This window comes from Physeter macrocephalus, chromosome 16, assembly GCF_002837175.3.
Source record: "Physeter macrocephalus isolate SW-GA chromosome 16, ASM283717v5, whole genome shotgun sequence".
Taxonomy (NCBI): Eukaryota; Metazoa; Chordata; class Mammalia; order Artiodactyla; family Physeteridae; genus Physeter; species Physeter macrocephalus.
The window spans coordinates 71,604,318-71,629,702 of record NC_041229.1 but is presented as its reverse complement, the minus strand read 5'-3'; the positions used below and the strand labels follow the sequence as shown (position 1 = coordinate 71,629,702).

The 25,385-nt window shown below is 47.3% G+C and overlaps 2 protein-coding genes across 4 annotated transcripts; one reads left to right on the top strand and one right to left on the bottom strand.

Moving 5' to 3' along the window:
• Positions 1-2,256: 2,256 nt before the first annotated feature.
• Positions 2,257-6,202, top strand: KCNJ11 (potassium inwardly rectifying channel subfamily J member 11). Its single transcript, XM_028501652.2, has one exon. It carries the CDS (start codon positions 2,969-2,971, stop codon positions 4,133-4,135), a length of 1,167 nt encoding a protein of 388 aa, XP_028357453.1. The 5' UTR covers positions 2,257-2,968; the 3' UTR covers positions 4,136-6,202.
• A 1,530-nt stretch (positions 6,203-7,732) lies between these two features.
• NCR3LG1 (natural killer cell cytotoxicity receptor 3 ligand 1) lies at positions 7,733-20,639 on the bottom strand. 3 transcript variants are annotated; one of them, XM_007121174.4, is made up of 6 exons: positions 20,299-20,639; positions 18,714-19,061; positions 13,631-13,957; positions 10,738-10,843; positions 9,895-10,014; positions 7,733-7,986 (listed from the first exon to the last, which is right to left on the bottom strand). In XM_007121174.4, the coding sequence occupies exons 1-5, from the start codon at positions 20,414-20,416 to the stop codon at positions 9,942-9,944; spliced, it is 972 nt and encodes a 323-aa protein (XP_007121236.1). In that variant the 5' UTR covers positions 20,417-20,639; the 3' UTR covers positions 7,733-7,986; positions 9,895-9,941. The 3 variants fall into 3 exon arrangements, with proteins under 3 accessions (XP_007121236.1, XP_028357295.1, XP_028357296.1); XM_028501494.2 differs by lacking the exon at positions 7,733-7,986 and adding an exon at positions 7,994-9,295; XM_028501495.2 differs by lacking the exon at positions 7,733-7,986 and adding an exon at positions 7,994-8,835.
• Between the last annotated feature and the right edge of the window lie 4,746 nt (positions 20,640-25,385).

Below are 25,385 nucleotides of genomic sequence, written 5' to 3'. Positions count from 1 at the left end.
GCCTTGAATGCCAGGACAAGGAGTCTGGGACATGCCTATGCACAAAAGGGAAGTGGAGAAGGTTTCTGAATGCGAAAGGGACCTGACAAGTGCAGTGTTTGGGGGAGATGAGTATCAGGAGGTACAGGATGGAGCAGAGCAGGAGGCTGAGCCCTTTTGGTGGGGGGCTCGCCTTCCTGGCAAGCGAGGCCTCAGGATCACACTGTGAGGCAAGTCCTAGCCTTTCCAGCTCTGAGATGCCTCTGGGAGCCCAGCACTCCCTCCACTGTTGGGCCTCCCAGGAGCAGAGCCTAAGGAGAGAAAAGAGGATTCCCACCGCCCCCATGCCTACGACCAGCCAAGGGATTAAAGGGAAGTAGCAAGGGCACAGGGGCACGTCACAGCTCACACTGAAGTCTTGCAGAGACGCCTAAGGCCATCCTAGCCCAAATTCCTCTATAGCACCCCCCCCGATGGTGTGCCAGCCTCGACTTGGATACCCCATAGATGAGGGTCATCTCTGGTCATTAGAAATGACTCTTCCATACGTGAAATCAAAGCCTGCCTCTGTTCCACTCAGTGTCTATACTGGTTTATACTTTGGACCACACAAAATAACTAGTCCATCCTCCTTGGACCCCAGGGGTTTCTGCGATAGTATCTGAACTCCCTGGGAAGACTCTCTAAGGTTCCTTTTCTGATGGCTGAGCAGCCGTAGTTGCCCCAGAGTTTTCCTGTGTAACTCTGTCTCCTTGAGTTGCCCTCTCTGCTCACCCTATTTTCCCTTCCCCACCCTAAGCACTGCATCTCTGGCAGTATAGCCCAAGATCTACCATGAGTAGTAGAGGGGGCCCAAGCCACAGAACAATCCTAGGTTGATGCCTGCAGTAGAAACACCACTTCTCTTCAGGCCAAGAGCTTAGGACCCCCAGTGCCCAAGCTAGCCCTGACACAGCTCCTCAGGCTGCAGGTGTAAGGAGGTGTAAAGCAAGTGCCAGTAGCTCAAACCCCCTTTAAAATGCAGGGGTGGGGGCTTCCCTGGTGGCACAGTGGTTAAGAATCCGCCCGCCAATTCAGGGGACACGGGTTGGAGCCCTGGTCCGGGAAGATCCCATATGCCGCGGAACAACTAAGCCCGTGCACCACAACTACTGAGCCTGCGAGCCACAACTACTGAACCCGTGTGCCACAACTACTGAAGCCCAAGTGCCTAGAGCCCGTGCTCCACGGGCCACCACAATGAGAAGCCTGCACACCTCAACAAAGAGGAGCCCCCGCTCGCTGCAACTAGAGAAAGCCCACACACAGCAATGAGACCCAACACAGCCAAAACTAAATAATAAATAAATTCAAAAAAATTTTAAAGTAAATAAATAATAAAATAAGATATAATAAAATGCAGGGGTGGGATTGAAAGTGTGGGTCATGATTGAGAAGATGCAACCACCCAGGCTTCTGGGCTGCAGCATCCAGCATCCCCTGTAGAGGGTGTTAAACTGTTTCTACACCTACTAAGGTACATCTCCACCCCCACCCCCCAGGAAGTCCGTGGCTTTCATCAGACCCTCAAAGGATTCGTGACTCTGAAAATACTAAAATCATCGCCAAAGAAAAGAAGCGGTCAGTTAGGAGTCCTCGGGCCACCTAATCTCCCCGCCCCAACCCCAGTCACCAGCTTGGTGACACAGCTCCTCGGTACCTCCTTTTGCTGGGAACCCACAAAGCCCAGGCGGATACTGACCCAACCCAGGATGGGAAAATTGCGGTGGGACCAGGGCGACAGGGCATCGGTCCCCAGAATGGGAGGGCTGGTCACGACTCCCTTCACCAGCCCCGCCCCGCCCCGCCCCGCCCTGCCCCGCCCTAATTTCGTAGCGTGTGGGCTGGGAGGAACCTCTTTAGTCCATCTGATTGGGCAAACTCCCAAGGCCAGACGTAGTGAGCCGGGAGGAAGGCGGTGGGAGGTGAATGGCGAGGGGCGGGGCTTGAGCTTGTGTCCGCCAGCCCTCCAGCCCAGGAATAGGTCGGGCTCCCCCTGGCGGCCCCCGGCCCCCACTCCACGCCTCCGGCGCTCGGTGTCCTCAATTCTCTACCCCACCTAGCACAGGTCGGTCTCCGCGGGCCGATTGACACACAGAAGGACCGGAGGACGGCCTTCCGCGAGCGCCCAGGCAGCAGGAGGGGGCGGGGAGGCGAGGACTGCGGCTTGACGAGCAGGAGCAGGTGCCGCGGCGAGGAGCGGGGGGGTGGTGGGGGGGGCAGGGACGGAGCGGCGGGCGGGGTCGCGGCGCCGGCGTGCGTGCTGCCGGCGCGGAGCCGGGAGGCCGCGGCTTAGAGTGGGCCCCGCCAGCCAGGTCGCGCTGGGGGCGAGGGGATCAGGAGTGGAGCTGGGTGGGGTGGTGACTCTGGAGGGCGGAGGAGCCCAAGGAGACAGAGAGGACGAGAGCTAGAGGGAGATCGGAGAGCGGCGAGAGCGCTACGGAGGGTGGGGTAGGAAAGAGGTACCTGGAGGTGAGACGGTATGAAACGAGCTTGGAGGGGAGCCCGGGGCAGAAATGGGTGAGGCGGGAAACACGGTGCGGGTTGTGTGGGGTGTGGTCGGTTGGTAAGATCCGGAGGTGTGACGTTCCCAGGTGAGAGAGGTGGGTTGAGAAAGAAGGCTGAGTGGGGAGAAGGGTCCTAGGGAGACGCCCAGGGGTGGTCAGCGAGTGGAGGAGAGCTGAGCTGGGATCCAGAGCCAGGTGGGGAACAGGCAGAGTGGGGGGTTCAGTAGGCAGTGGGCAGGTGGGCTGAGGTGTGAGGCTGGTATAAAGTGAAGGAGGGGCCAGGTGGAGGTGAGGATGAGTCTAGCTGGGGAGGCATCTCAGAAGTGAGGCCGGTGCAGACTTAGGGTGGTCCCAGGGCGGAAACCCCGCAGTAGGTTGAAGGCTCAGTCAGGTGGTTGCTCCTCCCCCATGGGGGAGACCTCTCCCTGGTGGTCGCTGGAGCCATGCTGTCCCGCAAAGGCATCATCCCTGAGGAGTATGTGCTGACGCGTCTAGCAGAGGACCCGAAAGAGCCCCGGTACCGTGCCCGTGAGCGGAGAGCCCGTTTCGTGTCCAAGAATGGCAACTGCAACGTGGCCCACAAGAACATCCGGGAGCAAGGTCGCTTCCTGCAGGACGTGTTCACCACGTTGGTGGACCTCAAGTGGCCATACACGCTGCTCATCTTCACCATGTCCTTCCTGTGTAGCTGGCTGCTCTTTGCCATGGTCTGGTGGCTCATCGCCTTTGCCCACGGTGACCTGGCCCCTGGTGAGGGTGCTGCTGTGCCCTGCATCACCAGCATCCACTCCTTTTCATCTGCCTTCCTTTTCTCCATTGAGGTACAGGTGACCATCGGTTTCGGCGGGCGCATGGTGACCGAGGAGTGCCCTCTGGCCATCCTGATCCTCATTGTGCAGAACATCGTGGGGCTCATGATCAATGCCATCATGCTGGGCTGCATCTTCATGAAGACTGCCCAGGCCCACCGGCGGGCTGAGACCCTCATCTTCAGCAAGCATGCAGTCATCGCCCTGCGCCACAGCCGCCTCTGCTTCATGCTGCGCGTGGGCGACCTCCGCAAGAGCATGATCATCAGCGCCACCATCCACATGCAGGTGGTGCGCAAGACCACCAGCCCTGAGGGCGAGGTGGTACCCCTCCACCAGGTGGACATCCCCATGGAGAATGGCGTGGGTGGCAATAACATCTTCCTGGTGGCTCCCCTCATCATCTACCACGTCATTGACGCCAACAGCCCACTCTATGACCTGGCGCCCTGCGACCTGCACCACCATCAGGACCTTGAGATCATTGTCATCCTGGAAGGTGTGGTGGAAACCACGGGCATCACCACCCAGGCCCGCACCTCCTACCTGGCCGACGAGATCCTATGGGGCCAGCGCTTTGTACCCATCGTGGCCGAGGAGGATGGCCGCTACTCTGTGGACTACTCCAAGTTTGGCAACACCATCAAAGTGCCCACGCCGCTCTGCTCGGCCCGCCAGCTGGATGAGGACCCCAGCCTGCTGGATGTCCTGACCCTCGCCCGCGGGCCCCTGCGCAAGCGCAGCATGGCCATGGCCAAGGCCAAGCCCAAGTTCAGCACCTCTCCAGATTCCCTGTCCTGAGCCCTGCTCCCTTGGGCCCCCCTCCTCATGTGCGTGCAGGCCAGTGTGGCATGGTATGTAGAGCGGACGTGGTGCAGGCCCCTCGGCCAGGCCAGGACCTGTTAAGAGGCTGGGCCCTCCTCATCTCAGCCTCCCCGCCTGCTGCTCGCCCAGGGTGTTGCAAGGCACTTGTCGCTACTCTATTTCTGGCCTCAGCAGGAGCCTGTACCGGGTTATTTTTGTCCCTGCTCCTCCCAGCCCCAACTCAGGACTGGCTTTCCCCCCACCCCGCCCCAGGCTAGGTGAGCTATGGGAAGTGTCACGCCCTAAAGCTGGGACTCCATCTAGTCCTCGGCCCCCACGACCGACCCGCTGCAAGCTGGACCGGTGGCTGGGGAAGAACAGTCCCCAGATGGGAGGCCTGCTGCTCTGTTTCTGTGGCCCTGAGAGATGCCTGTGGTGAGGCCCCAGCCCCTACTTTGTCCCTGAAAAGGTGATGGCCAAAAGGGTGGGCCTGGCCTGCTGGGGAGGGCAGGCAATGAGGGAGCACAGTCTAGCTGGAGGGCTGGAGATGTGGAGCCTCCCTGGGGAGGGCTGGGCAGAGAGGAAATGGCACCGGGAGGCTTACCTTGCTGAGCCCTGCCCAGGCACGGGGAAGGGGAGACGGGCCCCTTACCCCTGACCCCAAGGCTTCTTCAGTGGGGGCTCCAGGGGCTGGGGCTGCTGCACCTGCCTGCTCCCATTCTGTCCCCGGCCCTGGGAGGCTGGAGTGGGCTGGGGTGGACCCTGGCATGCCAAGCTGAAAGAGGCTGGGGAGAGACTGGCGTCCTGGGCCCACCACGCTTGGCAAGCCTCAGACTGTACTCTGGCCTGGCTCCCCCACAGTGGCTGCCACTCACTTTGTCCAGAGGGTGGCCACGGAGGGCCTTTGGGTTGCTAGAAAAGGAGATGTTGGAAAGCTCAGGATGGAGGGGGTGGGTGAGGTCGCTGAGGCAAAAAGGCCCTCGGTCCTGACAGGCTTGACCCCCAAGCCGGACTCTTGGAGCAGTGCTGTGTGTACTTGCCCAGAATTCTGCCTTCTCCATTGTCAATAAAGCCTCCCCCTTCGTGACCTAAACTCTGGGCTGTTCTTGCTGGTGGGCAGGGAGAGCAGGGGCTGGCAGCTGCCAGCCTACATCTCAGAGGCGCCATGGACCCTAGCTGGGAGGCCAGGAAAGGGACCTGGGGCTGGCCCTCTTCCCCCAGTTCAGAGACTTCCCCTTCCTGCCTTTGGTAGCCCAGCCCTACAAGACCATCTGACCATCTCCGTTGGGCACCCATCAGGCTTATAGCCCTGAGCCCTGCCTCCACTCCCAGGGGGCTGATGGAAGGCCGAGGGGCTCGAGGAGAGAGGCGGGTATGTCACAGGCTTTAGTGTGGCAATTGGAGCGTTAGCTCTCAAAACAGCTGCTTGAGTTCTAAGACCTTGGTCACATAACTTAACCTCTCTGTGCCTCAGTTGCCTCATCTATAAAGCGCGGATACTAATAGTACCTACCTCATAGAATTGTTGGAGTAAGTGAAAAGCGTTATGTCAAATGCTCGAGTGCCTCGTCCATAATAAGTGCTCAATAAATGTTAACTGTTGAGACTGCTATTCAATCAGCCACGTGGTGAGACAACTGAGCAAGCAAATACTGAGAGAAGGTGCTATATGTCCCCTGGTGATGCGTTTCTCTGCCTGGTCTTACTTTCTATACAATATCCCCTCCCAGCTCAGACCCCGACGACGGGCTGTGACTGCAACTGTTACGTGGGCTTCTTGTCTCCATCTCATCCTCTGCACACCATCTGACATGTAGCCACCAGAGTGGTCTTATTAAAAGACATCATTCTCTCCAACGTCAAGTGCCTCCAGTAGTTCCTCATCACCTTCTGGTCAAGGCTAGACCTGTGACCAGTCATTTCAGGCTTTGCCTGCTTTCCAGCCCTACAGCTTACTGTTCTCTGGCCAGGACACTGTGCAACCACCCATCCCGCTGGCAGCCTCAGTATCCCCTGCTTGTATTTATCTTCCTACATCTGAGCTTTTGCTTATTTATTCCCTTTGCCTGGACTGCCCAAGCCTCATCTCTACCTGTTGAAATCCATTAAGGTCCAAGCCAAATGATGCCTCCTTGAAGCCTCCCCTGATTCCTCTAGAAAGCGATGGTCCCGTCCCTTCCTTTGTGCTTGTGGGCATTCTACTTTTGCCTGTGTTTATGGGTCCGTCTCCCCATCCCCAAGTCCATGGCTCCTTGAGGTCAGGGACTGTGCCTGATTCAGCACTGTGACTGGCCCTGAGTAAGTGCTGAATGAATGAATGAATGAATGATGGATAATGTACAGGACAACAAGCCAAGGTCAATGCTGCAGTTTGAGGCCTGCAGAGGGCTTTGGCTGGATCAGTGAGAGTTTGTCCCAGGCTACTCCAGAGGCAGGCCTGAATGGCCAGGAAGCTGCTGGTCGAAGCTCTAAGATCCCCCCTCTCTGCACCCACAGACCCCCAACATTGATTCCTTGCTGAGCTGACCTGTTTCTGGTTTAGAGGAAGAAGGGATGAGAAGCTACTCAGAGTTGGCCCAGAGTTCTGGGGACAGTGCCTGGCTCTTGGGACTCAGCTTGGCTGTCCTTAAGACCAGAGGAGGAGGCCAGACTCACTAGTGAGAAGCCCCTGGGCAGCACCTTCTCTGGGGACCATCCAGAGTAACCTTCCTCTACTCCCTCACGCACCTTAAACGGCTGGTGACAGTGAACCGGCAGAACTGAGGGCTAGCGCCACCTGCTGACCACAGACAAGACCTACTTGATCCCCAAAACTCAGAACCACTGGTCCTAGGCTTTCCGCTCTGAGACTCCTAGGCTCTTGGCTTAGCTCAGGGAGGAGCTGGAAAATTCCAGGCATGGAGGGACAGCTGGACCAGACCTTCCTTGACACCCTCCACCAGATGTTCTTGTCCACTGATAGTGCTCCCACCATTTGGGGGCACCCCCTTTTTAAAGCACTTGTCTAAACTAGACAAGGGAGCTCCCCTGAGCTCCACTCAGCCCAGCAGGAACTTCTGTGAGAATTTTGTTTCTGATATTCCACCTCCAGGACAGCACTGGGCGTCACATGAGAGCAGATGAAGCAGCCCAAGCTCGTCCACACCCCGTGTGCAGAACTGGCTCTCCGGATCCCAAGGATGTATCTCATGTCACTGTGGTCCAGTGCTGGCAGAGGCACTGTTCTCTGGGTTTGCAGATGAGGAGTCGGGATCGGACTTGGTGTTAACTTGCTAACATCTCACAGCTAGTAAGTGGCAGGCCCAAGATTTGAACCCAAGTCTGTCTCAAACCACAGCCCTGCTCCCTTCCCCCTGCTGCACAGTCCCAATTTCCTGAGTGCCACCTTTTTCTAGGGGTGCCACCTTGCTCTCAAGTGTCATGTCTCTAGACCAAGAACAGGAAGGGAAAGCATAACTCAGGAAGGTCCCAGATTTGAGACTGACACAGACTCAGCTATGATAAATGACAGCCTAGATCACATCCAAAACACCAAGGGAGCCAGAGGGACTGTTAACTGAGTCCAAGCTTCTGCTGCTCGCCGCATGCCAGGCCAATAAATCAAGAGACGAGTTGCTGGGGCAAAGAACAGCGACTTTATTCATAAAGCCAGCAGACGGAGAAGGTGGTGGGCTCGTGCCCCTAAAAACCATCTTGCATGAGTTAGAATTCAGGCTTCTTTTATACTAAAAGGGGAGGGGGTAAAGTCAAACATGTCCTGGTTCCCGCCAGCCTCCAGAGGGGATGTGTTAATTTCTTCCTTCCTGCAGTCATTCACAGGTGGGCCTGGTCAGGATGTTTCCTTTGAGCTAAACAAAGGTATTTTAGCTTAATACTCATTACATGGGAGGCAGGGTTCCCAGGGATGGGCCATTATGTATAATTTAAGCTTATAGGCAACATCCCTTTAGTGATTAACTTGTAATAGAATACAAAGGTTCTTCCCTATTACAGGACCTCACCAACACTTTCTCCCACCCATGTGTATGATGAACCCTCCATCTTCCGCCTTCTTGCAAATGGACTGGGGTCCCTACCTTCCAGGCTACCTTCCCCACAGCCAGTCAGGTGGCAATGCAGACTAATGGGGCACATCTGCCACTCCTGTCTGTCCCCAGCTCACACCAGGTGTTGTGGCATGTGTCCTGGGCCTCAGTCCTGAGTTCAACAGAGGAGGGAAGCCAAGCCACCCTCTTGCAGTAGTGAAACTGAATTGTTAGTCTGGGAAAACTAGCCCACTAGCCATACTGGAAACCTGCTCAGGCCTAATGCCTCTGGATTTGGCATCTCCAGCCAGTCACTGCATGGCCCACATGTGGCCCACTAAGGTGGACCTCCAGCCTTTCTGCTGGGGAGGACTCACCCAGCTTCTATAGAACCCATTCTCCTCAGGTAGCATCCTCCCAGCTCTGTCCTGCTCTTGAGTTCCTCTCCAACATCTTCTTTTAGGGAGAACTTTCCTAGGGAGCTTGCTGCAGGGAGTAGCCCTGGCTCCCCACACATCTCTGGGCTCACCTCTGAGGTCTCCCCAGGTCCAGTGTCAGACACCCTATTGTACCAAGACATGCAGAAGACTTGGGGGAAGAAGACATGAATGCTGCTGACCCTAGACTGGGGCAGGCGTGAAGAACAACAGATCTGTTCCAACTTGAAAGGAGCTGCGGAAAGGCCGAACAATGGGATTAAGGTCAGAACTGAGTTCCAGAGAGTGGGTTTGTTGCATTAGAATCTAGATTACTGGCATCCTCTGTGCCAGGACAACCTGATTGGGGCATTGTACATCTTCATCTACCTACACCCTACTCTATTTCCACTCTGGGCTGGCCCAACTCCGGAGTGATGTGAAAGGCAAGCCACCTAGACTGGCCAACTTGGGTACAGGAGCATGAACTTCTGTCTTTCCCCCATACTTAGGTCCTTCCAGGCACTGATGCCAACGAGTGAAGCAGTGATACACTACACAATTTATTACGCAGCCCTGCCTCTGTGTACTCTTCACTTGATCAACTCCAGTTTTTCCCATAATGCCATTATTGGGGAAGGGAAGATACTCCAGGGTAAACCAGACGGAAGTAAATAACTGCAGTTCTGACTGAAACTTTGACATAGGTCTGATACCTGTGAAGGGAGGAAGAAAGGACGATTGGCTAGCAAGAGCGTCAGATGACAGTGCAACTCCAAGAAAATCTCAGCCACCCCAACAGGGAGCTCCAAAGATTCCTGCCTTGATCAGCCATTGGCTGGCCAGGAAGGCATGGCGTAAGCTCAAAAGCTACAGCAGATCCCTGAGATGCCATAGCTGGAACATGGTGGCTAAGTACACTCTTCATAGCAGGCTCTGTTTTGGAGGGGGTCTCAGCAGCACATCTCCAAGGCAACCACACTTTTGGGTCAAAATTCAACTTCCTGAGGAGCTGTATCAGTTAGCTTTTGCTACGTAACAAGCCACCCTAAAACACAGTGGCTTTGAAAAAAATAAGTATTTCTCAAAAAAAGAAAGAAAGAAAAACAAAGGGACTTCCCTGGCGCTCCAGTGGTTACGACTCCACGTTTCCACTGTAGGGGACATGGGTTCGATCCCTGGCCGGGAAAACTAAGATCCCACATGCCGTGACACAGCCCACCCACCAAAAAAAAGAAAAAGAAAAAATAAGTATTTCTCATGCATTTGAGAGTTGGTTCTGTTGATGCTGATGATCTTAGCTAGATTTGCTTACATGTCTGGTGGCTGTCATCTGATCTAGACTGGCCTCCACTAGAGCAACTAGCTCCAGCTTCCAGGGTCTCTCCTCCTCTGGCAGGCTCTGATTCCAGTGTCTCTCGCCCTCCAGCAGGCTCTATGAATCAGATGGCCAAGTTTAGACAAACAGACTTTTTTCTTGATTAATGGATTGTTCTGCTTTTCCTAAAGCATTTATAATGAGATATATTAGCTATTGCACAGATTCTGCCTTGGCAGGCTCATAAATAACTGGAGGCAATTTTATTATCTAGAACCATTTAACCAACACATTTACACTGGTCTCAACAACAGCTTGAGTTATTTTATTTGCTATGTGGGCCAGAGGGATAAACATGTTTGGAAACATGTTTTAGTTTGGAAACACCCTCACTAGGGTTAGAAGTTCTTGGTTAAACCAGTAAAATCTGGGTGGTAAGTTATCTCATTGAGCTATTAACAAAATATGAGCAACTGGGGGAAGGAATTCCCCTCTCTGAGCTATGTATTCGATATGTGAGAACACTAGTGCAGCCCACATCATTCACAGGCCTGGTGTGAACAATGAGGTCAGGTTTGATTTACAGTGAGACTTTATTATGAGAAGGCAGAGGGGCTTTACAATGCCATCTCCCCAGAGTCCCAGGCCACCGCATGGAGACCAAATGAGACAGTTCCTCCCCAACACATCAGAAAAAGCCACACACCATAAACACACTTAGAATATCCCAGCATCAACCCTGAGATGAGAACTCCCCAACACCATGCATTGGCCATGAATTCTGAACTCCCAGAGCCTACTCCAAAACATAAGTCTAAACTTCGCTTTGCAGCCTCTTACCTTTTCCAAGGAAAAAAATATAATAATAAAATTAATATGATCAGTCCAGTAAAGATCATTCCAATACACAACCAAACAATCCACGAGTCAGTTTTCTTCTCAGATTCTGCAGAGAGAAAGAAGAGGAGAACATTAAGAGGAAACCTACTGGTAGGGGCCAAAGAGACCACATGACTGCTTCTAGGATCTGTGTGGTTGTGTGTCATCTTCCCTGTCAGAGATAGAATCACCAACCTTCTGCCACACGTCTTTGCATCCTCCATCCTATCACTTAACACCTCCACACATCAAACAGCCTGCTTAGCACTTGCCAGAAAAACACTGCAATATCAAACACCACATACAATATACACATGCCATGCACACATTCAAAGCTTCCATACTACTACACTACCCTATATCACTTGTATACTGCTATAGACTGAATGTCTTCCCTGGTGGCACAGTGGTTAAGAATCTGCCTGCCAGTGCAAGGAACATGGGTTCAAGCCCTGGTCCGGGAAGATCCCACATGCTTCGGAGCAACTAAGCCTGTGCGCCACAACTACTGAGCCTGCGCTCTAGAGCCCGTGAGCCACAACTACTGAGCCCGCGAGCCACCAACTACTGAAGCCCGTGTGCCTAGAGCCCGTGCTCCGCAACAAGAGACGCCACGAAGATGAGAAGCTCGCACACCACGATGAAGAGCAGCCCCCGCTTGCCGCAACTAAAGAAAGCCCGTGTGCAGCAACGAAAACCCAACACAGCCAAAAAAGTTTAAAAAATTAATTTTAAAAAAATAAAGCTCCCCTCAAAATTCTTATGTTGAAATCCTAATGCCCAATATGATGGTATTAGGAGGTGGGGCTTTGGGGAGCTTTAGGTCATGAGGGTGGAGCCCTCATGAGTCAGATTAGTGCCTTATAAAGGAGGTCCTCGAGAGAGCCCTCACCCCTTCCACCATGTGAGGACACCATGAGAAGTCTGAAACCTGGAAAAGGGCTCTCACTTAGCCATAGTGGCACACTAATCTCAGAATTCCAGCCTCCAGAACTGTGAAAAATAAAGTTCTGTTGTTTATAAGTGACCCAGTCTGTGGCAATTTGTTGTACTGAGTTGGCCAAAAAATGCCTTCGATTTTTAAGTAAAAATAAAAGACACATTTTTCATTTTCACCAAGAACTTATTGAACAACGTATTCACCCCTTTGTTCCACTATCTTCTGTTTTTCAGGCAACTTCATAATTCCATCTTCCCAAAACTTTTTATCTTTTTGAGCAAAGAACTGTGCCAGGTGCCTTTTATAGTCTTCCAGGGAACTGAAATTTTTTCCATTAAGAGAATTTTGTAAAGACCTAAATAAATGGAAATCCAAAGGTGCAATGTCTGGTGAATACAGCAGATGAATCAGAACTTCCCAGCCAAGCTGTAACAGTTTTTGCCTGGTCATCAAAGAAACGTGGTGTTACATTATCCTGATAGAAGATTATGTGTTTTCTGTTGACTAATCCTGGATGCTTTTCATCGAGTACTGCTTTCAGTTGGTCTAATTGGGAGCAGTACTTGTTGGAATTAATCGTTTGGTTTTCCGGAAGGAGCTCATAATAGAGGACTCCCTTCCAATCCCACCATATACACATCACCTTCTTTGGATGAAGACTGGCCTTTCGTGTGGCTGGTGGTGGTTCATTTCGCTTGCCTACGATCTCTTCCATTTCACGTTATTGTACAGTATCCACTTTTCATCGCCCGTCACAATTTGTTTTAAAAACAGAACATTTTCGTTATGTTTAAGTAGAGAATCGCATGCAGAAATACGGTCAAGAAGGTTTTCTTCGCTTAACTTATGTGCAACCCAAACATCAAAGAGATGAACATAACCAAGCTGGTGCAAATGATTTTCAACGCTTGATTTGGATATTTTGAGTATGTTGGCTATCTCCCGCGTGGTATAATGTTGATTGTTCTCAATTAATGTCTTGATTTGATCGCTATCAGCTTCAACTGGTCTACCTGACCGTGGAGCATCGTCCAGCAAGAAATCTCCAGCACAAAACTTTGCAAACCACTTTCGACACGTTTGATCAGTCACAGCACCTTCCCCATACACTGCACAAGTCTTTTTTGCATTTCAGTTGCGTTTTTACTTTTCTTGAAATAATAAAGCATAATATGCCAAAAATGTTGCTTTTTTTCTTCCATCTTCAATATTAAAATGGCTACACAAAAATTCACCAATTTTGATGTCATTTTTTAAATGCACACTGATATGACAGCTGTCACGTACAATCTAACAAAATTGTTTTGAATGAAGTTAAAGACAACTAAGTGCTAATAGAGCCATCTTATGGAAAAAAACGAATGAACCTTTTGGCCAACCCAATAGCAGCCCATACGGACTAAGACATATACATATCACCGAGACAAATCCCTTATACCATACACACAAAGCATATTTCAATTTCATATTCCCCATGCCCCACACATATCCTAAACACATCCCTGCACACACCACCCACCCACACAATCCCTAGTCCTTACTTCCAGGAACAATTTATCTCTCCCTTCAGGGCCATCCCAAGCCCCACCTGGCACACCCTGACCACATTTCCCAGGGCCACTAGTTAGCCTCTGCCTTCCTTACCTCCCTCAGCTCTAGGCAGATGCATTGGACCAGCAGGACCAGAGCCATGACCCTGGAAGCCAGGTCATCACCACTCTCTACCTATTAGACCATCTGTCCCAGCTTAAGGACCTAATCTGGACTGCTGACTCTGGGGCTGAGCTAAACCAGACCAAGCTTTCTCTCCTTCCCTATTTGTCCCCATATTCCCCTAGACTGTGTGGGAACCAAAGTTGATATTATACTCCCCTCAAGATGAAGAGTTGGGGAAATGTCTAGGGGGCTGCTTACCTATCAGAATGTGGGTGAAGTTGAAACTCTGGCACATGAGTGAGGATACATGCCATACCACACACTGGTAGATGGTCACATTGTCTTCCAGAGAGGGCTTCAGCCTCAAGTAGCTAGTGATATTAAATGTACCATCCTCATTCTTGATGGTGGGGCCAGTGATGATGTCCTTAGAAATCTCCTGGAACTGGGGATCCTTCTGGGTCCACCTTTTCCACGTTATGTTAATATTCTCTGGGTAGAATCCACTTGACTTACACAAAATATGTTTGTCTTCATTATCTTTCACCATGGCTTGCTCCAGAAACAAGCTACTGACTGGGTGAGCTGCCAGGGGAGAGAAATCATGCCTTGAGTGTAGGTAGGGACTTGCTTATTATCAGCCCAATGTCAGACCCATGGCGAGCCTTCAGGAAAGGTGAGTAAACTGAATGGTATTCTGCCTAGGATAAATGTTCTGGGTATGCTGGTCCCAGAGCTGGCAGGGTGCTGATATGCTGTGACCCTGAAACTCACAGCAATTTTATAAAGCAGAGTTTCTTAAGCCCCTCTGTGTCATAGACACTGTTTTGAATCTGAGGAAAGCCTTGGAACAGTGTTGTGGCAGAGACTACTAATTGCTGCGAATCTCTATTCTTCAGTGAAACCTCCAAGTTAAAGCTACTTCTCCCACCCTTCTCTGCAGCTGGGTGTCAGCATGTGAACTAAGGGTCTGGAAGTTTGGATGTATTCAGAAGTAGTGAGAGCAACTTCTAAGAAGTCTCCTGAAATAACAAGGGTATTTTAAAGAAAAGAATAGTGTCTCTCTCCCTCCGCTTCTTCCTTCCTGCAGAATGGCTGCAATACCACGTCATGGCTGGAGATGGAGAAGCCATTTCCAAGCACAAGGTGGAAATGCAGGTTGAGGAAGGCAAAGTGACGAGATAAAAGGATCCTGGGTCCTAGATGATCACAGAACTGCCATACATGCCCTGGGTTGGCTACATTTTTGTGAAAGGAAAATAAACTACCTTCTTAAAAGGACTATTGACTTCTGGCTTCCCTCTGACATGTAAAGACCTAAAGTCATCACTTCTATCCTCATAACAGGAAAAAAAAGCTGAGCTGAACAAACTGCAAATCCACAGCTTTTCTTAGATCCATCAGAGAATTGAGGTGACAGGGCAAACCACCACCCTGAAAAAAGACAGGCAGACTGAGAGAATCACAGCCGAGATCATAAAACCTTAAGCAGAAGGTACTGGAGTAATAAACTGGTCAACACACTTAAGCAGTAACTCTGACAAATTGCTAAAGGATAAGTGTGGACTAGATTGAGAATAAAAAACTCCTAAAGACCCAGTCTTAGAGGGGGGTCACAACACTTTCATGAGTTTTACCTCCCAGAATCCCACCATGCTCTCACTGTGAAGATCCAAGAAAAATTCCCTCCTATTTTGAGCACTGGGGAGAGGAAAAGTAACTATTTAAAAATATATCCAGTGCATTCTCCATAATAAAGGATGCTCTCAAGGGAAAAGACTTTGCCAGAGTCTTGCCTGACCTGAGATAGTGATGATTAGCCAACTCCAGCCCCCTCTAGCCTTTCCGCCTCACCTAGAAACACTTCTGAAGGTGAGACAGCCTAGGGGCTCAGGCAACTCAAAGAATGAGATTTAACCGTAAGAGTATAGACTGCTTCTCCTCCACAACACCTTACCACTACATCAACAGAGCTCCACAATGATAACAGTAGATTACAACTGAGAGAGCTGTTAAACACAGGCTCTGTTTAAGGTGTTCATAGGGAAATTTAAACAAAACAAGGAAGGGGGAAAACTCTGGCACCTACAGGTACAGCATTAACACTAAACACAGCCTAACGCCTAGCCAAAGCAACATAGACTCTCATACCAAAAGCCTATTCACCTCAGTTCTTACTACCTGATACATAGTATCTGGTTTTCAACAAAAAATTACAAGGCATGCTGAAAAGTATGAAAAGACAAAGCAAGTCTCAGAACCAGACTCTCGTATGACACAGATTTTAGAATTATCAGATAGAGAATTCTAAATAATGATTAAAATGTTACGAGCACTAATGGAAAAAGCAGACAACATGCAAGAACAGATGGATAATGTAAATAGAGAGATGGAAACTTTAAGAAAGAATCAAAAGGAAATGCTAGAAATCAAAAACATTATAAAAGAAATGAAGAATGCCTCTGATGGGCTCACCAGTAAACTTCACAGTGCCAAGGAAAGAATCAGCTAGCTTAAAAATGTCAATAGAAACTTCCCAAACTGAAATGCAAAGAGAAAAAAGAATGGGGAAAAAGAATAGAAGGGAACAGAATATCCAAGAACTGTGCAATGACTGCCAAAGGTAACATATGTAATAGGAATACCAGAAGAAGAAAAGAGAAAGGAGCAGAAGAAACATTTTGAAAAATAGTGGCTGAGAATTTTCCAAAATTAATGACAGACACCAAAGCACAGATCCAGGAAGCTCAGACAACACCGAGCAGAAAAATACCAAAAAAAGAAAAAAAAATCTATACCTAGGTATACCATATGCAAAATGCAAAAAAAACAAAGAGAAAATCTTGAAAGAAGCCAGAGGAACAAAATAACTTACCTATAGAGGAACAAGGATAAGGATGACACGGGACTTCTTAAATGCAAGAAAGAAGAGAGTGCAGTGAAATATTTAAAGTATTCGAAGAAAGAAAACCCCACCAATCTAGACTCCTATATCCAGAAGAATTACCCTTCAAAAATGAAGTATACTTTCTCAGACAGACAAAAACTGAGGAAATCTGTCACCAGTAGACCTGCTTTGCTACATGTTAAAAGAAGTTCTTCAGAGAGACGGGAGTGATATAGGTCAGAAACTAGAATCTACAAAAAGAAAGGAAGAGTGTCAGAGAAGGAATAAATGAAGGCAAAATAAAACATTTATTTTTCTTATGCTTAACTGATCTAACAGATCATTGTGTTCATTCAAAATAATAATAGCAACAATGTACTGGGTGGTTATAGCATATGAAAAAGTTAATGAATGACAGTAATGTTATAAGAGATGGGAGAGAAGAACTGGAAATACTCTGTTATTAAGTACCTGTACTACCCATGGAGCAATACAGTGTTATTTGAAAGCAGACTTAAATTAGTTGTAAGTGTACACTGCAAACTCTAGGACAACCATTAAAATAAATTTTAAGTAAGTATAATTGATATACAGTGAAAAGAGAGAAAATGGTATCATATAAAATATTCAATTAAAACCAGAGAAGGCATAAAAAGAGGCAGAAAATTAAATTTAAAAAAATTAAAAACAAAGGGCACCAAATAGAAAACAGATACAAACACGATACATATCAGTCCAACTATATACGCAATCACTTTAAATGAATGGTCTAACTACATCAACTAAAAGACAGAGACTCTCAGAGTAGATAAAAAAAAGACTCAAACATTTGCTTTCTACAAGAAATCCACTTTAAATATGAGGACCCAAATAGATTAAAAGTAAAAGGATTGAGAAAGATATACCATACTAATACTAACCCAAAGAGAACTTGAGTAGCTATATGAATTTCAAAGTAGCCTTCAGAACAAGGAAAATTATCAGGGGAAAAAAAACTAAGGAAATCTGAATAAACTATGGACTTTAATGAATAATAATGTATCAATATTGGTTCATCAATTATAACAAATATACCATAAATACAAGATGCTACTAATGGGGCAAGTGGGGTGCAGAGGCAAGAGTAATATGGAAACTCGGTACTAACTTTCCAATTTCTCTGTAAATCTAAAACTCTTCTAAAAAATAAAGTGTATCTAATTTTTGGAAGAAAAAACCTTTTATTTTAGGCTTTCTGTCAGTTGCAGAGGAAATGAATTCTAATATACATCCCCATTACCAAAATTAATATATACAAAACATTCAAAGTCTTAAGTACAATTATGGAGGGCTCACAGATACTGCCCCTCAGTTACAGGCTGAATTGTATGCCCCCCCCAAATTCATATGTTGAAGTCCTAATCCTAGTCCCTCAGACTGTGACTATATTTGGAGGCAGGGTTTCTATTGAGGTTGGTAAGTTAAATGAGATCATTCGGTTGAATCCTAATCTAATATGACTGATGTCTTTATAAGAAGAGGAGATTAGGATACACAAACACAGAGGGAAGAGGGGGTGAAGATACAGGGAGAAGACAAGCACCTACAAGCCAAGGAGAGAGGCCTCTGAAGAAACCAACCCTGCTGTCACCTTGATCTCAGACTTCTAGACTCCAGAATTGTGAGAAAATAAATTTTGTTGTTTAAGCCACGCAGTCAGTGGTGTTTTGTTATGGCAGCCCCAAGCTCATCCACAGAGTATCTGACCTATTTATAATAGAAGAAAGTGGAGCTCAAAAACGTGTTTAGGGAAAAGTGTTGTTACAAATCTTGACTGAGCACCTACCTCACAACAGCACTGGCTGAGCATTTTCATACATGATCTTGTGTAATCCTCAGAACACTATGAGGCAGGTATGACTTATCACCTCATTTTGCACATGCAAAATGAGAGAAAATTCATTTGCACATGGGAAAATTCACATGTAAAGATGTTAAATGGCTGACCCAATCATTCAGCTTGGAACCAACAAAGTTAGATAGAATAGGATTCAGATCCATGGAACCAGAGTGCAATCTCTCTCCTTCCCCAGCTACCTTTCAGAGGTACCTCTTCAGTGAAGACTAACTGTCCACACACCAGGGAAATTATATAATTACTTTGACTATCTTTTACTGCAAACTTAAAATGGGCCAAACACTATTCTAAGCATCTTCCTTGCATTTTTCATAGCCTCTTCCCTACAATCAATCCTCTTAGAAAAGTACTATTACATTTGTTTAGAGGGAAGGGCATTGAGATTCAGCGTGATTAATAACTTGTCCAAAGTTGTCTAGAAGTTCATGGAAGCCCAGGACTCAAACCCACGTCTATTTGACTCCTAGGCCCATGCTCTGCTCCACTTGGCCCATCTACATCTCCACCCCAAGCCCCATCACCATGGGAATCACAGGGCACTGCCCTCAGGCACTCACCTACAACCTCCAGCCAGACTCTCCCCTGTGCCTTCTGAGGAGTGACCACCAACTCACATCGGTACTCTCCTGCTTCCCACAGTTGGACCCCAGGCAGCTGCAGTGAGGCATCCCCCCTCTTCAGCCTCCATGGATTCACGTTGGCTCCAGGTCGGAATGCCACTTTGTGGTCTCCAAAAAATTCAAACAGTTTGATCTCTGTTTCAGGCACCTGAGCCTTCCGAAACCAGGTGATACCCATACTGTTGATGTCCAGGTGTGGGGAACCAGGGATCTTGCAAAAGATAGTCGCATTTTCATTCAGGAAAACCATCTGAGTCCTCCCTGCCATTTCCACTTCCAGAAAACCTGGGGCAATATGAGAACTCTGTTATGGAAGACCCTTGGAAGAAACATAGGCCTGGGGCTCTAAAACACTGCCATATAATTGGAAACAACTTCCTTTTTTGTGGGGGCGGGGGAGGGGTCTTCAGATACAAAGGCCCTTAGTTCATGGCCCCTCATTAATCCACATAAACTCCTTTAACTTTGTTCTTTTTTTTTTTTTTTTCCCAAGATTGTTTTGGCTATGCTGGGTGCCTTGCAATTTCAGAGGAATTTGAGAATCAGTTTATCAATTTCTACAAAGAAGTCAGCTAAGTTTCTAATAGGAATTGAACTGAATCTGTAGATCAATTTGGCAAGTATTGCCATCTTAGCAATGTCGCTACTAATCCACAAATGTGTTTGGGGGATGTGTTATGGACAGTTTGTGTCCCCACCAAATTCATATGTTGTGGCCTAATCCCCAGTGTGATGGTATTTGGAGGAGGGGCCTTTGGGAGATAATTAGGTCATGAGGGTGAGCCCTCATGAATCAGATTAGTGCTCTTATAAGAGACATGAGAGGGAGTTTCCTGGCGGTCCAGTGGTTTAGACCCTGTGCTTCCACTGCAGGGGGCATGGGTTTGGTCCCTGATCGGGGAATTAAGATCCCACATGCCACGCAGCCAAAAAATAAATAAATAAAAATAAAAAATAAGAGACATGAGAAATATGATATCTCTCCAAACCTGAGGATATAGTAAGAAAGTGTTCATCTACAAGCCAGGAAGGGGTCCCTCACCAGGAACCAAATCAGTCAGCACCTTGATCATGGACTTCCCAGTTTCCAGAACTGTGGGAAATAAACTTGTTGTTTTGGCAGCATGCTTGCGGGATCTTAGTTCCCCAACCAGGGATCGAACCCGTGCCCCCTGAAGTGGAAGCGTGGAGTCTCAACCACTGGACGGCCAGGGAAGTCCCAGAATAAATTTCTTATTTCACGCCCCTCCGTTCCAGCAACTGGCATGATGCAAGAGAGGCAGAGGTTTACAGAACATCAGAGCGCGTACTCACAGGCCCCTACAAGTGCCGACTCTGCACGTAGTAGGCGTCAGTATACAACTGTTGAATCAGTAAATGAATCCGCATTTCACAATAGAGAGTTCAGGGTTGGTTGGGGCTTTTAAAGATATTTAGCCCCAGCCGGACTCAGACCTCACTGCGTAGCGAAAGCCACCCCTCCTCCCTCCCTGCCTCCTTCCTTCTCTCCCTCCTGCCCTACCTGCGGTGAGCAGCGTGCGCCCCAGGACCAGCACCAGAACCGGGAGCACAGCAAGGAGCCCCACCACGTGCGGCCGCCCGCCCTCTGCGCTATGGCCACAGCCTCCCGGAACCTGCATCCTCGAACTTCCTCTTAGGAAATTCCTCTTAGTTGCTTTCTTCCTCTTAGGAGTGGGCAGCTCCTAAGGAGTGGGTGGACGGAACATCTCTTGCGCGGTGACTGGAACTTCATGCAGAATTAATGGCGCATTTGAACCTTCTGCAACTCTGCGAGATGTCGTTTTGGTTGCTCCATTCACAGAGAAGGAAAGTTACCGGCAGCGCCTTGCGCAGTCACACCTCCGCCGGCTGCGTGCGCGCGCCGCGAGTGAGCGGCGGGCAGTGGGCAGGCAGTCCCCGCCTCCGAGCGCGCCGGCCGGCAGGGGTACAGGGTTCGCGTCAGCCTCTACGTTCGCTTTGTAAACTGAGGCCAGGATCCGATCGCCTGGACGCTGCTCTAAGGAAGATCCACTATGCAGGAGCGCATTGGGGGCAATTGTTCTCACCATCAGCATATGATAAACTAACATTACTTTTTTTTTTTCTTTACGGTTCTGAAAAGTCATTCTTTATTTTGATACTGAGAAATGGATTATTTCCTGCCATATCAGTAAACAGAGGCTGTCACAGTCACCGGGGATTGTAGCCACCACCAGAAGGTAAGCTGGTGAGCCCTGAGGCAACTCAGGAAGGAAAGAATACCTGCCATATAGCAGCCATCAGACTGCAGCCACTCCCTACAAAAACACAGGACACTGTCCCCAGATAGTTGAGGAACATATCAAAGGAATGATTTCAGTGAGCCCAGACTCTTGCATCTTCCCATACATAGAAATGGGCTTAATTCCTTAACTTGGGGTATCTGGTTTTCTTTAATTAACAATAATCTTTTGATGTTCCCGACTACTTGCCCTTTGTTGCTAAACCCGCCCCCTCGCCTCCTTGGAGCAGTTTTCTCAGGGTTACTTGAGATGCTGCCTCCAGGGCTTGAAGTCCTAAAAATTCCCGCCGAATAAAACATAGACTGGCATTGACTTACATATACTATCAAATGTAGAATAGATAGCTAGTAGGAAGCAGGCGCATAGCACAGGGAGATCAGCTGGGTGCTCTGTGACCACCTAGAGGGGTGGGAGGGAGACGCAAGAGGGAGGAGATATGGGGATATATGTATATGTATAGCTGATTCACTTTGTGATACAGAAGAAACTAACACACCATTGTAAAGCAATTATACTCCAATAAAGATGTTAAAAAAAACACAACACATAACTTTTAGGTTGCGTGTAATTTTTCAGTCGACAATACAAAAAATAAACCCTTTAACCTGTAAAGAATGTCACTTGTTTTCATATTGTTGTAAAGCAAACTTATAGAATAGGAACATCTGCTACCAGCTCCAAGGATGTCACATATACTTTAGAAAAAAAGTCATTGCTACTTGGATTCAAACAAACATCAGGTCACTTGTTTTCATATTGTTGTAAAGCAAACTTATAGAATAGGAACATCTGCTACCAGCTACAACTTACATTTCTTTAAAAAAAAAATCTTATATTACTGAAACCTAAAGCTAAATTTGTATCTCCAGCATGCTTCAGTCAAATGTCTGAAAGCAGCCCATTTCCCCTTACTAACCAAAACGTGGCTTGTGACCTCTCCAAGCAAAACAAAGTGCTCAGTGATCAAGTTTTACAATCTCCAGACCACCTTTAAAATCAATTTAACTGCCAAGTTCGGAACACAAGTGGCATTTGCTGTTGTTATAAACGCACATATCTCTTTCTCCAGCATCTTGCATTCCAGTAGTCTCATTGATCCTATTTAATTATTTTTCTCACATCTTTAAAAAGAATATAACCTACAGAAACTCACAGGCAGACCTGGACTCAAATGCCAGCTACACCAGCTGCTCTTTGCAGGACAAAAGGCAAGTCACCTCACCCCCTCTACCCCGACAGCCTCGATTTCCACTTCTCTGAAATTCGGGTCGTAAAATCTTCCCTGCAGGACTGTAGGACTGTGGTAAGAATTACAGTATCCTGTGGGCTGTGGATCAAATCCCAATAAAGAGTAGTCTTATTGGCACAGTGAATTTTGAGTTAGTGGTACTGTAACTAAACAAATATTTACATTCTCCCTTATCTGCAGAACAAGCTCACTGTGGCCATATGACCAAGTTCTGACCCAATTAATATAAATGGAAGTGTTTTGTGTGCTTTCTGGGAAATGTCTTTAAAGGGAGGGATATGCTCTTTACCCTTTCCTCCATCTGCTGGCAGGAATGCAGATGTAATAGCTAGAGCATCAGCAGACATCTTGGACCATAGTGTAAAAGTCACACACAAAATAGAGGGGTGCTGGGTCCTGATGATTTGGGAAACTTCCCTACTAACCCTAGAATGACACCTATGAGCTTGCAGAACATAAGAAACAAAGTCAATAAGCCATTCTTATTTGAGGTGTTCTTATTTTCAGCAAAACTTAATCCTAATCACTACAAATGGTAAAAGAAATGGAGCTACTTTTGCTTGGAGTAGACTGGGGCTTTCAGACTTATTATCAGTTTTTAAAACTCTGAAAAGTTAACACATAAGTATATGCGTAGACATGTTGTATGTTTTTGAAGGCAGAAGGAAGGTTCCTATGTAGAATTTATGGAGAGAGAGATTTGAACTCAGCATAAGTGTCTCTAATAAGGGAATGGCCATTTTAAGTCAGCCCACAGGCAACCATTCACTGAACTCTGCCAGGTACGGTCTGAATGTAATGGATTCAGGTGAATTAACGCACAGTCCTTAGCTTCAAAAAGCTCATCTAGACCAGTGCTGCTCAAAGTAGCTGTGACAAAGGACCTTTTTAAAGAATATATCCAACCCATTGAGGACTGATATTTTATAAAATACAACAAAAATGAATTCTTAGAAAAAGGAAATCAAGACATAAAAATATAAGCTCCCAGTTTTATTATAAAACAGACATAAAATTATTTTCAAAGGCATAACTAATTTAAGTTTCTATGTTGACCCCTCATTGTTGGGTGACACTGGTGTATAGACCAGCACCAGTCACAGAACATACTTTGAGAAACACTGATCTAGACAAATGCAAGTTGAGAGCCATTCTATAAAATAACTGGCCTAGGGGCTTCCCTGGTGGCGCAGTGGTTGGGGGTCCTCCTGCTGATGCGGGGGACGTGGGTTCGTGCCCCGGTCCGGAAGGATCCCACGTGCCGCGGAGCGGCTGGGCCCGTGAGCCATGGCCACTGGGCCTGCGCGTCCGGAGCCTGTGCTCCGCGGCGGGAGGGGCCGCAGCGGTGAGAGGCCCACGTACCGCAAAAAATAAAAAATAAAAAAAATAACTGGGCTGTACTTTTCAAAAATGCCAATGTCATGAAAGACAAAGAAAGGCTGAAGAGCTATTTCAGCTTAAGGGAAATAAAAGAGACAGACAAGTAAATGCAAAGCTTGATTCTGGATTAAATCCCAGATGACAAAAAAAAAAATTACTATGAAGGACAGTATTCAGACAACTGGTGAAATCTGAATATGGACCATATGTTATAATAGATCAATAGTATTAGAATGTCAACTGAAAAAAAACACATAACCTAAGAGTTGAGAATTATGTTTTATTCAGTAGACTTACTGAGGACTGAAGCCCGGGAGACAGCCTCTCAGATAGCTCCAAGAGGCTGTTCCAAAGAGGTAAGGGAGGAACCAGGATATACTGTATAGGAGTTTTTGTGAAAAAAACAAAAACAGGTAGTCAGAATATTAAAAGATTACCGTTAATTAAAGAAAACCAGACATCTCAGGTTAATGAATTTAGCACTTTTCTATGTATGGGAAGATGCAAGAATCTGGGCTCACTGAAATCATACCTTTGATATGCACTTCAACTCTCTAAGGACTAGTATCCTGTTTATCTCCATCCTGAGTTCCCCTCAGGGTGCACTCTTGTGGGCAGCTATGGTGGCTGATGGCTTGAGGGTAGCAACATCCTTTCTTTATTGAAATGGCAGACCACATCCTTTGTCCATAGTAACAATGTTAAATTTCCTGAATTTGATAAGAGGATCATTTTTATAAGACGGTTATTATAAAAGAATGTCCTTGTTCTAAGGAGATGCTCACTCACATATTTACGGTAAAGGATCACAATGTCTGAAACTTCTGAAATGCTTCAGTAAAAAAACTGAATTATACAGAGAGAAAGCTTGAAGGCAAACGTGGCAAGCTGCTAAGAACTGATATATCTAGGGGAAGGGCATACTAGAATTAGCTGTACAATTGTTGGAACCTTTTTGGATAGGCTTGATAATTTTTTGTCAAAGTTAACAAACACACACATGTACACACAACTAAATGCAATGTGAGATCCTGGATTTGTTCTTAGCCTAGAAAAAGTGTATTAGTGGGATAATTGGCAAAATTTGCAGATTAGTTAGTAAAATTGTATTAATGTTGATTTCCTGATTTTAATAACTTTGAAAGATGTTATAACTGGGGAAACTAGGTGAAGGGCTTATGGGAATTCTTTGTACTATTTTTGCATGCTTTTTGCAAATCTGAAATGATTTCAAATGGAAAAGTTAGGAAATTTTAGTTAGTAAAGTTAGTAAAAGCTCACAGTCTAGAACTTTTAGAGTTTTTTCTCCAGACACTAGGAGGAAAAAAATAAATCATATAGTTGGAGAATGACAGAGCCAGGGTCCTAACACCCAGCCCCCAGTACTTTCCACTATCCCATTTTCATGGATTCTTTGTCACTGTGATATCTTGCTATTAAATGGTTCTTGAATTTAAGTGGAAATGTTTCCTACACATTACAAACACTGGTGTGTGCGTGCATGTAACTGAAGTGACATTTAAATGCTTACAGAGCCTTCATAACATCAGACAGGTAACCTCCCCCGCATAGATTCTCTAATGTTGATTGGTTTTCCACATGATTTACCAGCAGTTCCCAAACTCGTCTGCACATTAGAATCACCCAAAGATCTTTAAAAAATTTCATAGCCCAGACTGCACTCCAGAAAAATGAAAT